This window comes from Vespa crabro, chromosome 11 (genome assembly GCF_910589235.1).
Source record: "Vespa crabro chromosome 11, iyVesCrab1.2, whole genome shotgun sequence".
Classification (NCBI taxonomy): domain Eukaryota; kingdom Metazoa; phylum Arthropoda; class Insecta; order Hymenoptera; family Vespidae; genus Vespa; species Vespa crabro.
In genome coordinates, this window is record NC_060965.1 from 7378176 (window position 1) to 7393151 (window position 14976).

At 31.3% G+C, this 14976-nt stretch overlaps 1 protein-coding gene across 2 annotated transcripts in view; it reads left to right on the forward strand.

Annotated features, from left to right (window-relative positions):
* The window catches only part of LOC124427962 (probable G-protein coupled receptor B0563.6), a 38935-nt gene extending 24025 nt beyond the window's left edge, over positions 1-14910 (forward strand). For both annotated transcript variants that reach the window (XM_046971451.1, XM_046971452.1), the window contains exons 3-6: positions 13021-13170; positions 13488-13738; positions 13876-14163; positions 14238-14910. In XM_046971451.1, the coding sequence (XP_046827407.1) occupies positions 13021-13170; positions 13488-13738; positions 13876-14163; positions 14238-14486 (938 nt within the window). In that variant the 3' untranslated portion in view covers positions 14487-14910. The remainder of the gene's footprint in view (positions 1-13020; positions 13171-13487; positions 13739-13875; positions 14164-14237) is intronic.
* Positions 14911-14976: the final 66 nt, after the last annotated feature.

Consider the following 14976-nt stretch of genomic DNA (forward strand, 5'->3'; position numbering starts at 1 on the left):
ATTATCGAAATAAACGAATTAATTTTTTGTCAGATAAATGTAGTTAATCCTTAGTAATTACTTTGAATATTAATAAAATATATTTTTTTTTTAACAATTTTATTATTATCGAGATTTTTAATAATGAGAAATGATCTTACGACTTCGAGTAACGTAACGTAAGAATAAGAAATTATATTTGTATTTCTATCAGGAAGTAAAAGTTATTTCGAAAACGATAGAGTTTTATGTATTTTAGCGCTCAAAACGCAACTCACGTTTCTCTATACCCATATCCGAAGCATTTTGCGAGAAAAATTTTTTGTGTGCGTGCGTTATCGATGCGATTGATGAGAGAAAACGTGTCTCTTTTTTTCTCTTCCTTTTTCTCTCGATCGATTGGTTGTAACAGGCTAATTGCGGATATTAATACATATTTCACTGAATTACACAGAATTCACAGAAATACATATTTCACTTAAGCGAGAAATCATAAGCAACGAAAAGAAAAATTTCAACAGAAATAGAATTTTCTATATAAATTATGAATAATTAAATGCGATTGTTACGTCTTACGATTTGTAACAAATATTATGCGAAGGAAATTGGAGATAATATCTTTCTTATAATATTAATAATAATAATAATAATAATAATAATAATAATAATAATAATAATAATAATAATAATAATAATAATAATAATAATAATAATAATAATAACGGATGGTAGAGTGAAACATAAAAACGAGATTTAAATAAAGAAATTAATTAATTAATAAGAAAAAGAGGATAAAGCAGTTTTAAACATACGAGTTATTAACGCTTTCTGTTCCGTAATATTTAAAATAAATGAATAGAAAATAAAAAATTAAAAAATTTGAAAAGACAAATAAAAATATAAAAAATAAAAAATGAAAACATTAATATGACGTCATCGATCGTATCCAGTTACAAGAAGGATGAAAAAAGGTGCGTAGTTACGGGATAATGGCGGATCTCGATTAACCGCGTTCAAGTAACTACTCCTTTCAATAGCCGTGTTCATCAAACGCTGCATGTAAGTGGCACTTATCCCTAGTCTCGTTCCCGAGTAACTTCGATCGTAGCGAACTCGCTAAATACGGAATGCTGCAGACGCTGTCATTGGCTACTATTGGATGCCATTGGATGCCCAATGTACCGTCTACTTGGCGGCCTTATTCGATCTGCTTTCAACCAACAGTCACGTTCTTTCAATAGTCATTATTTTTTCACTTGTGAAAAATATCATGAAATTTCAATATTTTACAATAGAAAGAGACAATTTTTCCTATTATAATGACATATTCGATATCAAATAAATTGATCGTCGAACATTCAAGTTCAATTCCAACTATGAACATTGTATTGTTAGATAATTAATTCGCACCGTAGACACATCCGTTTAAAATTACACGTAGAACGAATTTTCCGCCGAATGAAATTGTTATGTCGATTATATTTTTTTCTTTTCTTTTCTTTTTTATCTTTTTTGTTTTACTATTATTTCCTTTCGTTTTTTTTATGACAGAGATGACACACATCAACTTATATTTCCCTTTTTTCGTAACATAAGTAAGTACGATTGATTTATGTTAAATTGACTCGTTCCGTATGGAACAATTCAAATAAAGTGTTAGAAATTGTTCATCGTCAATAATAGTAAATTATTTTTCTCTGATAATACAAACACAATTTTTATCTTTGATTTTTCATTAATTATCTTTTTATATTAACTTAACTTTAATACTATACTTATTCTCACACATAAACATATACAGACAATTATGGTGTCCCAGACAATTATAGTATCTCCTAAATGGTTGAAAATAGAAAAAAAAAGTTATAAAATAAAGTTAAAGTGATATCAGATGGTACATAATATGCAAATAATTTTATGCACTTTCATTCATCAATACATTAAAAAATGCACTTTTTTTTCTAATGAAAACCTATATGTTTAACTGCACCAAATGCACTTTTATATGTAAAAAAATGTTCTACGTAAAAGTATTAACTTGTACCCTACATTTATACGTAGTTAAAAGTTTTCTGAATTATTTTGCTAATCATGAACTGGCTACTAATATTAATATAAGATTACATTTTTCATTCGTAAGTATTCATTACGTGTGGTATTACCCATTTATTAACACATAGCGACAGATCTAAATAATTCATAAAAATTTAACCAGGATAACTTCCTAATGTATAAGTTTAAGATATAAATACGTTAATACTTTTATGTAAAGCATCAACTGGTCCAGTTGAAAATATAAGTTTTCATTAAATATAACAATACAGTAGCATTTTTCTGATGCACTAAGGCACAAAAGTGCATATTATACACCATCTAATACCACTTAAATTTGACCTATAATCTTTTTTTCTAAGCGTTTAATAGATACAACCTGTTCCATTTGCGTAAGACACCCTATATTTTATTCTTTTTTTTCCCATTCTTTTTTTTTCTTACGTTGTTAACAAATGTAACGAAACTTTCAGTACATTTGGAAAATTCTTCGTTAGTGACGCTAAATAGTCTTTTCGAAGTGCGAAAACGAATGGATTACGAACGTATAACGAGCTAATCATATTGATGTTACAGAGTTTGAAAGCTCAATGTCATTCGACCTGAGAGGAAAAACTACTTATCCTCACTTACTCCAACCCCTCTGCAAATAACTTTTCGGGTAACCCTCGGTGTCGATCAAACACACGATGCTCCTTGTTACGAAAAAAAGATTGTGAGTGTTAGTTCGTTTTACTACTTTTCTTTGTCTCTTTATCTCTCTCACTTTCCGAGGATCGATACAACCACATACACGCAAGCATGTATATGCGCGCGCGAGCACACGCACAGAAACATACATATACGATGGACAAAGACAGAGGTAGACCTTATTACACTGAATACGAGCGTGATACGAATTTCAATTGACTCGATTGCTCGTGGGACTGAAAGTAAAAAAGAAATACAGAGCCCAGGCGTGACAAGATTCGTGCGATAAATTGTATTTCGCGCGCGCCAAATTTAAATTCGGTTTTCTCGTTTTTCTTTTTTTCTTTCTTCTCCTTCTTTCCTCTTTCTTTATTCTTCTCTTTTTTTCGATGTATGACCGCAAAGAATTATTTACATTTCCAAAATTATAAAATTTGATCAGTCACTTAACGGACGATTATTGTATATTGTAAATTTTAAAAAATATTTAAATAAACGGACAAAATTTTTCGATCGATTTAATAAATATTTTTATTTGAATTATTTTATTACGTCTATGAGAAAGCTTTGCTGTTCATCGCGCAATTAGGTATATACATATATATATATTTATATGTACATATATTTATATATACATACATACATAATACGAAAAATATTTCTTATGTAATTTAAATGGTTTCAAAAGGCGAGTCGAACGGAAGATACATTTTTTTATAAACATTATTTTTTAATGTTTTTTGTTAAGGTCATCTATGTTTTTTACATATATACACATATCTTTTTTTGTATGTTGTAATTAATATTACTATGCATTTATCGATGTATAATAATATGATTTTGATATAAGCTCGATCTCTAAAATTTTTAAATTAACGCGCAACTTATTTTCAGCAAGATACCAGGTTTCATCTCACACTTTTTGATTTTTCTTTTGAGGAACATTAAAAGATAAGATTTACGAATAACAACTCACAACGACAGAAAATATGAAGGAACGAATAATTGCTACTTGTTCTGATATTAAACCTGAAATCATTGAAAGACCTGTGCGATTCGTCATTATTAGACTCGAACACAGCGGAAGGATATCATATTGAATATATTATTATAGTAGTAGGTATGTTTATTTGCGATTCTATATCGATTATCGATTTTCTGTTGTCGTTGAAACATGATACTTTGTTAAAAATAAATAAGTACAAGGCTAATTTAAAAATTGTTGAGCCCGAGGTTATTTCAAGATCATGATATTATATATGGACGGATGCACATAATGTTAATAATATAACGTATTGTTACAAATAAAGATATATGTATAGGTATAGATATACGTAAAAAAAGCATGAGTGATTTTGACAGATGACACTTATAAAATCTATCTTCTTTCGTCTGATTCGCTTTTTGAAATCATTTAAAATAAGCAATATTTTAAAAAGAATTAAAATATTGAAAAAAAAGAAATTCTTAATAAAGCATGCAATTTTTTCGTAAACCTTATATACATAAATATGTTTTCTCTAGAGTAGCGAAAAGATTAGAAATGGGACTAGATTTTCCTAAGGGTGTTATTATAGCATTTCGGCAACAGGTTCGATGCTTTTCCTTTTCGTTATAAACGTCGGATAAAGCTACCAAAAATGGAGCTTTCACGAAGGTTTCTCAACGCTCCTCGTCACAGGATCGACCTTTGTTACCAACTTAAAGACCTCATCCGCGTCACCCGAGGCTTTATGAATATTAACGACAGTATCTCCCTTATCCTTCCTCTCTCTCCTCTTTCTCTCTCCCTCTCACGCACACATACTCATTCGACTACTCATATCAACTCACAGACCTAAACTTCTAAGAACTTTCCCTTAATTTACGGGTACGATATTCAGTTTTCGGCATAGATGACGTTCGTCAATGGGTCGACGCGAAGCTATGTAATTTACTATTACCACCGACAGAACGAGATTAAAAGGTTTAAGGGACGTATATATATTTCCTCGTTTAAACGTGTCGTCCACGTAATGAGCTTTTCCTTTATCGCTGAAGCTTTATTTGCTGAACAGACGTATAAAATTGTTTTACTGGAATTAACGGTTATGATGACATTTCCTTTTTTCATCAACAATAATTTTTGATAAAACAACAGCAAATCTTTTCATTCATTGATTCATTATTTCTTTCTTCTTCTTTTTTTTTCTTTTTTTTTCTTTTTATAAACATAAATTACAAACGATCGTGAGAATTTGTTTACTTTGATGCAACATTTGATTCTCTCTTTTTCTCTCTCTCTCTCTCTCTCTCTCTCTCTCTCTTCTGTCATAACAGTCAGGTAGAAACGAAGAAGAATAGAAATCAAATGACAGTTCAGATTCAGGCCATAGCTATGTGTAGCACGTAGCTTGAATATCCTTCGTGAGACAGTCTCGTGTCTCTACATCCGTTCTTTCTTTCTCTGAGCATCCTTCCTCTCATTCGATCTCTATCTCATGGATCTTACGTTAGATTTTGCAATTTATATGCGAAGAGGACACCTTCCTTTTCGAATAGTGCGAAGGATAGTTCGCAGTCACGTATGACAGGTGAGCCAACGTTGAATAACGTACATCGAACTCGATCGATTCTACAAGAACCGAGAAAAAGATTCTTTCATTTTCCTTTTGGACCGTGAATTTAATTCATTATCATCGAGGAAAAAGAAAAAGAAATGGAACGAAGAAAATGAAAAAAAAAGGAAAAAAGAAAAAAGAAAAGGAAAGGATCAAACCGGTAAGGAAATACTTAAGTATCTTTATACCACTTTGGCCACGCCCTAGAAAATAAAGATAAAAAGAAAAAGAGACAAAGAAAGAGAGAGAGAGAGAGAGAGAGAGAGAGGAGAGAGAGAGAGAAATCCGAAATACTTGGCCCAACGTACCAAGGGCATCTTTAGAATTCATCTAAATTGTATGGAAATTAATTTACTTCTGGACGAGTAAGATGAGAGAGCGAACCCCCTTCTTCACAGAGAATCCCGAACAATTTAATCTTGACGATCACCTCCCTTTTTCTCTTCACAAATGGCAAAAAGGGGAACAGTTGGATTATCGATTTATATTACGACTCAATTTCATGTGTAGTATTTATTTCTTTTTATTTCTACGTAGTTTAGGATAATGTTTATTTCAAATACTTTTATATGTTCTCTGATCCATATTGTTATAAAAAAATAATTCTTATCGAAGATTAGTAGAACCATCTCACTTCATCTGAATACTCGCGAAATATCTTTTTTAAGCGGTGTATCAATTTTTTATCTTTTATATATTTCTTTTGTTTTTTTTCCTGTTTTCTTTTAACTTTTCGTTCCGTAACTTAATCCATCGATATTATTTGTAGTTTCGATTTCGGAAAAGAAACAAAAAAAAAAATATAAAAATAAAAGAACAACTTTCTACTCTTTATTTGCCTCTCATTCTGTATCTAATATACATACAGGAATAGACATGCAACACTCTCATCTTTTTGACGTGGGTCGCGTAAAAAGAAGACTCCCGATAATAAGGGTCGTCTAACTTGCGAGAATGAGACGTCTACCTCGAAATACTCTTTCCCTTTTTTTTAAGAAGCAAAAAAAAAGAAATAGAGAGAGAGAGAGAGAGAGAGAGAGAGAGAGAGAGAGAGAGAGAGAGAGAGAGAGAGAGAGAGTAGGAACCGAGATAAGACCAGGACTAGAAATTTTATGGAACCTCTCATAGTAGATGGCAACACCTTAGATCGTTTCCCACCTTTCTTATTTTTTTCCCTGTCTTTTCTTTCACATTTTGCGCCAAGATTACCGATGGTATTTTCCCAAGAAAATCCTTGAAAAAAAATAAGAAGAAGAAAAAAAAAAAGAAAAGACAACGATCCGTAGCAATCGTCGCATCTCAACTAACCTCTCAAAGAATCTCTCGATTCTTGTATCTTTTATCAACGAACATCATTTTCTTCTTCTTTTTCTTCTTTCATTTTCATTTCTTTCTTTGATTATTATATTTTAACCTTTACATTCGCTTTAAGTTGATAAGTAAGTTTCTAAATTTTCCTTAAGTTAGTATAAGTGTAATATCGTTGGATAATTTAACTTATACTATTACAAAAGAAGATAAACTTAACTTAAGACGAAATCTACGAAGTAAAAGTATATTAAAATAAAGTAATAGTTCGATTAAAAATAAAGAGAGAGAGAGAGAGAGAGAGAGAGAGAGAGAGAAACTCATACACGCAAAGATACATATAACTACGTCATCTTATTTTTTTTTCTTTTTTTCTACAAGTATGTACTTACATATATCAATATTTTACGTGAAAACAGGAAAGAACATAGAAAAGAGATACTTCACCCTCGCATCTTCTATATCGCGTTTGGTAAAAGGAATTTAAGTGAGGAAACATTCACGTACGGAAGGTGAGATCAAAAGATGGAGAAATTCGTTTCCACTCTCTCTTTCTTTCTCTCCCTCTCCTTCTTAAAAGAGTAGAAACCACGATGGACGCGTAAGTCGATTCGTAGAAATTTGCATGAGACGACGTTGCGTTTTAGCAAGAGGACTAAGTAGATTCAGTGGCCCCAATCTTAAAGTTCGTCTCTTGAAAAGGTTTTTTCTCTATCTCTCTTTTTTTCTCTTTTTCTTTTTCTTGCTTTCTGTCTACAATGTTTTTATGCAATATTCTTTTCGTTATCTGTTCTGTAAGTAAATAGCTAAGTAACCTTATGTTTATTGCTATTATCATCATCATCATTATTATTATTTGTACGTTTACCCTTCTTTTTCTATCTCTCTTTTTCTTGCTTACTGTTTATACTGTTTATTTGCAATTGTCTTTTCTTTATTATTGTTATTTATCGTTATATGTTCTGTAAATAAGTAGCTAAGTAAATTTATATTTATCATCATCATCATTATCATCACCTGTTCGTCCATCTCTCTCTTTTTTGATTTATATTTATAGTGTTTCTTTACACTTTTCTTTATTATTGTTTAACGTTACTTGTTCTGAAATAAATAGTTAAATAAATTTATATGATTATTACCCCCATCATCGTTATCATGATAATAATTATAATTATTCGTTCCTCTGTTTGTCTATCTGTTTGTCTGTTTGTCTGTTTCTCTCTCTCTCTCTCTCTCTCTCTCTTCTTTCTACTTTCTTCGAATTATCTTCTTCTTTTCCTTCCTTCCTTCATTCGTAGTTCTTTACAAGTCTCTAACACGTTGATCTGGACAAGATATACTTTCTCGATGCGTATTTACCAGATATAGGAAAAGGAAGAAGAGAGAAAGAAAGAGAGAGAGAGAGAGAGAAAGAGAGAGAAGGTTTTAGATTTACGATGTTATTACACGGTTTCTTGAGGTGTAGTTACCGTTAGAGAGCTTGCAACTGGAATTACTTCGAAAGATCCAAAAGGTAGAAAATTAAAGCGAGTTGCGCGTTAACACTCCCTAGTCTCTAATCTCACAAACTCTCTTCGTGTCGCAATAATTTGTTCTGATTTCTTCGAAGGATCGTTGATGGACGAAAGAAATGTCTTGGATCCGGCTCAAAGTGAAGTCAATACCATTCGTTCTTTTTTCTTTTCCGTCTTTTTTCTTTTCTTTTTTATTTAATTTTTCAACGAAATAAAATCGCTTCAAAACTGTTCCTGATTAAAATATTGTTGCTTGACCAATAATTAATATTAATTTTTAATAAAAGTTAATTAAATTTAATGTTATTTATGAAAATATGAGATGTTAAAAATTTTAAATAGAATCGTATTGGTAGAAATATTTTATATTTTAAGGAAATTTCCAGAAATATTTTATTTTTCGAGAAAATTCAAAAAATCTTCGCAAATTAGTATACAGAGAGATAGAGATAGAGATGAAGATAGGGATAGAGATAGTGAGAGAGAGAGAGAGAGAGATCGCATTTTTTTACCGAGTCAACCATCAAGTTAACAAAATTAATTCTACGTTAAGGGATCGCCGATGCATAGGTTCACGTGTTGATACGTTGCGTGCTGTTTATCAGGTAAAAGTCATAATTTCTTTCGTTGATACGTTCACGCTTTTACTTTTACCAAATATAATTGGTAATTTTTTATTACCAATATATATTGCGTAAACAATACTTATATCGACTTAAAATTTTAGCCTACTGATAATCTTGAAAATCCTAGGATTACTTGTTGATCGTTTTGAGGTTAAATGTTCCCATAATGCTCGATTCATCCTTACGGGGATTGAGAATTACAGAAATAAAGAAAGAAAAAAAAGAAAAGAAAAGAAAGAAAAAGAGATAATATGTGTCCATATCTTCTACATGAAAAATCCTGAGTTTTGTTACCGAATTTATTCGTTTTTAGAGAAGACTCTATTCCCAGTTGTATATGAGCTCGCCATTGCACTCACGTGCGCGCGCAATAAAAAGGGTAACGGCGTTTCGCTGCCGTAGATGCAGTTGCATGCTAAGGAATGCAATTTCTATGCAAACGCATGGAGAATCTCGTTGTTAATTTCCTTACTAAACGAAGCGTAGCGTCATCGTCCCTAAGATAACCTCTCGTTATGCCAAGCATCTAGTTTAAACTCTTTCTTAGGTGATTCGTCCATGTTAAGAAGAAAAGGTCGAGGCTTTCTGTGTTTCGTTAAAATTCATCATTATTAAATATTATTACTGTTGTCATAAATAATTATTGTTGTAATCATTATTATTCGTTGTAATTCATAGTTATCATTATTATTAATTCGAACAATTGAAGAAACGTTTCTGCCAAGATCCTTTTATTTGATACTCGAATAACCAAGTTTTCTCGTTTCATCTCGGCGATGATTCTTTGATGTTTATGTCTCATCGAAATATCATACTATGAAACACATAAGTATGTTGTTGAACATGTTATTTCGAGACAAGATTTTCTCGAAAAATATTTACGATAAATTTCTACGTTTCTTTGACTTTCACATATGTGAAACATAAAGAAGCAAACTATTTTACTCGGCCATTCTATCTACTCGGCCTAAGTTCGATAAAATATTATATATGATTTTAAATCATATGTAATAGTTGTATCACGAAGGAAAGAAAAAAAAGAGATAGTAATAGTAAGCTTTTGGCAAGTTTAAGCGATTACGTAAAGATCAACCTATTTCTTTTACAATATATATATATATATATATATATATATATATATATATATATATGTTTGTGTGTATATATATATATATATATCTTTCTGTCTTTTCGGACATTTTTATCCCCTTAAGAGAAATTCCGAGCACTTTGTTATCCTCAGTGAGTGTCTGCTCTCAATTAAGATCCCGTGGATGAGAAATAAAAGCGTCCTACTGTGTCCTCCATACGCTAACTATAGCCAATCGTCAGTCTCATCCCTTGCTTTTAGTTTCTTTAAGAGTAAAACTCGAATATAATCTTTTTTTTTATTAGTCAAAATAAAAATATCGTAAAACAATGCTCGATGATTATTTGTTCACAAATAAATAAGCAAAGAAATGTAAATCAGTCGTAGTTACTTTAGAATTTGATTTGATCAATAATTTGACCTAGATCCTCTACCTTTTTCTTTTTAAACATCCTGTATGAATGGATATACGTACGAACTATATAACCATGGAATGGTTTATTATCAGTTGTCAGCCATATTACAAGTTACCATTCCTTCGTAAAGCTTTTCCTTCCTTGTTATAAGTTTCTACTGGTATGAGTACAACAGAAACACATCTCCAATTTTTCGTTTCTTCCATCGTCTTGGCACAGAGTCTCGGTTGCCACCGTGCTTACCGTTACTGTCGCAATAAATTTGGAGAATCTAAATGAAAGAAAAAGAGATTTTTATATCGGAAGATGTTATAACTTCTTTATATTTATCATAACACGGGTCATACAGAATGAAAGATCATTTCTTTGTATTTTTATCAAAATATTGATAAATGATTACAATATTACGTATTTTTAATATAACTAAGATAATATTATCTTAATATTTGAAACAACTAACGTATTTGTGATATAAATTAATACATAAATGATGTTCTTTTCGAACAATAAATTATTGACCCGAGAATAAAATAAAACTTGGAAAAAACTGGAAAGAAGTTTTAATTAGTTTGATAAGCAATTTCTTTAAATGCTTTGGAAATTGTTGAAGGAATTTTTTTTTCTTTACGGTTTTTTTGTCTACGTCTTATCACCTTAATGAAACTGTTTAGATTTCTTTTACGATCGATGAAATATTCGGGAATCGTAAAATAACCTACTCGAATCATGCTTCGCAAATCGAAGATCGAAAACGAGATGAGAACGATACTGAAAAATTTAAATGGGTCATTTAATTCGTCCTACTCGCTCAGCCGCCATTGTTTCGGAGAAAACAATGGCGGCCGAGCATGTGACGTTGAATCGCGCCTCGCCGAGCATAAAGGTGCTCGCCGAATTAATTGCCGACGGTGACCGAAGAATCGTTCGAGTTTCATTACGTAGTTTACTATATTTTTTCAATAAGCTTACTCAAAACAATATATTTGATATATTTGATATATACAAAATATTTGATTCTCAACTTTTCAGTTTGGGTTACGTTTCTAAAAATAAAAATGAAGAGAAACGAGAACAGAAAGGTTTGAGAAGAAAAGAAAAAAAATACAAATATGAATTGAACGTTTATGCGCACAAATTTTACATTCAAAAAAATCCATATGTAAATACGATTTCTTTTTTTGAAAAAAAAAGAAATCACCTTCATTCTTTTTACAATAGATACAACAGATTAAAATCATGTTAATAGCCAACACTATCCTTTTTCAATTTTAATTATTTCAGTTGATTTTATTATTTAAATTTTAAAAATCCCGTCATTTTGAAATTGGATTAATTCGTAATTATTCTTAGATCTTCGTAAGATGGATCTTTGTGATATATAAATTGTAAACCAATCTCAAACATTTTTGACAGCTTTGCTTAATTATTGCTTTGCTTAATCATTGTTTAATCGTTTAGACAGTAACACGTGCGTACATATGCGTTTACATAAATGCGTAGAAATATATTATATACAAATTCTAATAGAAGACTTAAAAAAAGATAAATGAAAATCTTTTTTTAAATTTACAAAATTTCGAAAAAATTCATAGGTATACATAGTAGATTTTTTATGAAATTTTGAAAACATAGCCATTTTGAAATTGAAATTATTTACGGATCGTAAGTAACCACGTTCAAGTATCTAACCTTATTTTTGGTATATATAAATTTCAAGTGGATCCTCCCACCCGTTTAGTGGTAAAGTGGATATACTTACACATGGGTATATATATTTAAGTTTTGATATGAAACTTATTTAAAACTCAAATTTTGATATGAATTTGGCTTAAAATCCAAAATGATTTTTATATATCCCAAGCAGTTTCAGGGATAATCATTTATTACTAAAAGTAAAAATTTATAAATAGGTTTTTAAACATAAATTCAAGAATCTTGGCAACTTCTTGAAAATGGTAACGATGTATGTATATACGATAGTGAAAAACACCTTTTTTGATAATTTCTCGTGGGAACTCGAGAGGCATCATCGACATTGTTCACTACGAGATACTAGATAGAGCGGTTGACAAATTACTGCTGCGACTAACTTTGCGGGAGATTTCGATAAATTAAAAGCGTCGTGACACCGTGATTTATAAAACGTCGAAATACGATACTGAAACACGTCTTTCTCCCGTGACAAGACGACTTTTGAAATATTTTTCTTATACTTTCCTAGTCTTGGTACGTAGTTCCAAGTTAAGACGCGTATTTACTTACTTTGATGATGGATCTAAAAGAAGTGGTTAAATGCATCAAGAAACTAGAATCCTTTCGGTAACCATCTTTGATTAACTTCTTCGATTAAAATTGGCAGATTTTCATAGAAAAAATTTATTTACAAAGAGTGTTAAATTTTTTTCTTTATAAAAAAAAACTATTTAGAGAAATATATATATATATATATATATATATATATATATATATATTTATAAAATTAAGAAAAAAAATTCTTCCATTGTAAAGATTATCTTTTAAGCTTGAAAAGCAGTTAACACGGATTGGTGGTTCAGTTAGTTCAAAGTTCGCTTAACTTTTTCGAGGGATTGCATTTTTCGCTTTCTCGTATCTTCGTTTATAACTTGTCTTTCCTTTATCTTTCTCATTATCACGTTGCGGTAGAACACGTGACTCGAATTTCTGAATGAGATAATTAAATAATGATAACAAGTGGAAACCATTTAATTTCTCTCTGTGTTTCAGGCTATTCTGTTGCGGCCTTGCTTGCTATCCTTTTTTGCATTCCATTCGCACTCAGAGTTTTCATTCATAAAGAGACAGGACGATGGAACAATTGGCCACAAGCTTTTTATCATGCACACCTCGAGCTCTTTCTTGGAAATGGATGTCTTGGTAACATAATTTAGTCAAATATTTTTGTAAATACAAAATACAATAAATCATTTTCGGAAGACTAATGCCCAATATAACATAATCATTTCGTTCATTGCTTGATTTAAGATTACTGTTAATTATTTTCATATTTATTAATTTTTTTCTGCAATTATTTATATAAATATTCAAAATCAGAGAATAGACAACGCTTCATACTTTGTTGATAAACGTAATTAATAATACAAAATCATTGTATTGAACTAGTTGAATTAGTTTCTTGCTAATAGATTGTTTACTTCCAGACACGATATTAAATGTTTAAAATGTTGCAACAGGTGTCGGAGTAATGATGTTATTGGCACTGACTGTTGAGCGTTACGTCAGTGTATGTCATCCAGGACAACACACACGACCACTTTGCGGACCACCGAATTTAACCGTGGCTCTTATTCCTCTAGCCACTTTTTTGGTCTATTTACCCAGTGTATTTCGTAGCGAAGTAACTACTTGCTTTTTGACTAATGAAGGACCACTAATTTATCAAAAAAGAGAGAATCAATCGTTCCTGCACTCTCTTTTCTATCAGGTATTAAAATATTATATTAGTAATGATTCTGCTAAATAGAACATGCTAAAAGGGTCCCATAGATTTCGATAACAATCATGTTATAATATGAAGTTCAAATTTGCTCAATCTCTTTTCCTTATCGAATCTTTTTTCAGGTATATAAAGTAGTGCTCGAAGTCGTTTTCAAGATCGCACCAACAATATTGTTAGCCGGTTTCAATCTGAGAATCATGATAGTCTATAGAAGATCTTGTGAGCGACGTCGCCGCATGACTTTATCAAGAACCGTGAGCAACGACGAAGATTCTAGGACATTTGCCGAGGAACGAAGATTGATACTTCTTCTCGGTAGCACCAGTATACTCTTTCTGGTTTGTGTCAGCCCAATGGTCATTCTGAACGTCACTCTGAGCGAGAATAATCTCAGTTATTTTTCTTACCAGGCGAGTTTTTAGTACGAATAAAGATTATCACCAATTTTAAAGCTAATTACTCTTTCTCTTTTCTCGCGATGTAGGTTTTTCGTGCATTAGCCAATCTTCTGGAAGTCCTCAATTACTCCATCACCTTCTATATTTATTGTCTCTTCTCAGAGGACTTCAGAAATACCTTGATGCGTACATTACAGTGGCCTTGGCTCAAAGGTGAACAAGGAGGACGTAAAGTACCTATGAAACGTTCACCATTAACAAGACCGACTACTACAACGACTCCACCTACAACTGCTGCGGCAACACCAGGTCACCTCGCACGTGTCAGCGTTTAATGCGACATTTTTATTCCTCGTGTCACTTTTCATTCTTCCTTCATGATCGATCCTACTAGATTGGAAGTTAAAGAGGAATAAGAAAAGTGTCTGATTGAACTAATAGCCAAAGAAGCAATGTATGCTGTTGCCGAGAAGTGCATCCGTTTCGTGGCTAAAACATTTTCAAACGTATCGCAATTTCTCTTTGAAAAGTTACTCGTTCTTCATTTTTCTTCGCAACTTTAGATAGTAAGTTTTTATATAAGAATAAAGAAGTAAAATCAACTGCCAAAGACGATAATGTATCATCGATTAGACTTAAACGTTTCTTTCTCTCTTTTAATAAAGCTAGTAACATTCCTACGATCTTGATGGATCGAAAAATAAGAGAAGAAATGTATCGCCAGTCATAAGTTACAATAAAAATGTGATCATAAAGCGAGAAATGAGCTGATCATTCGAATAGCCAATTTTTTTAGTTTTTTTTTCGTGATACTTCAAACAAATA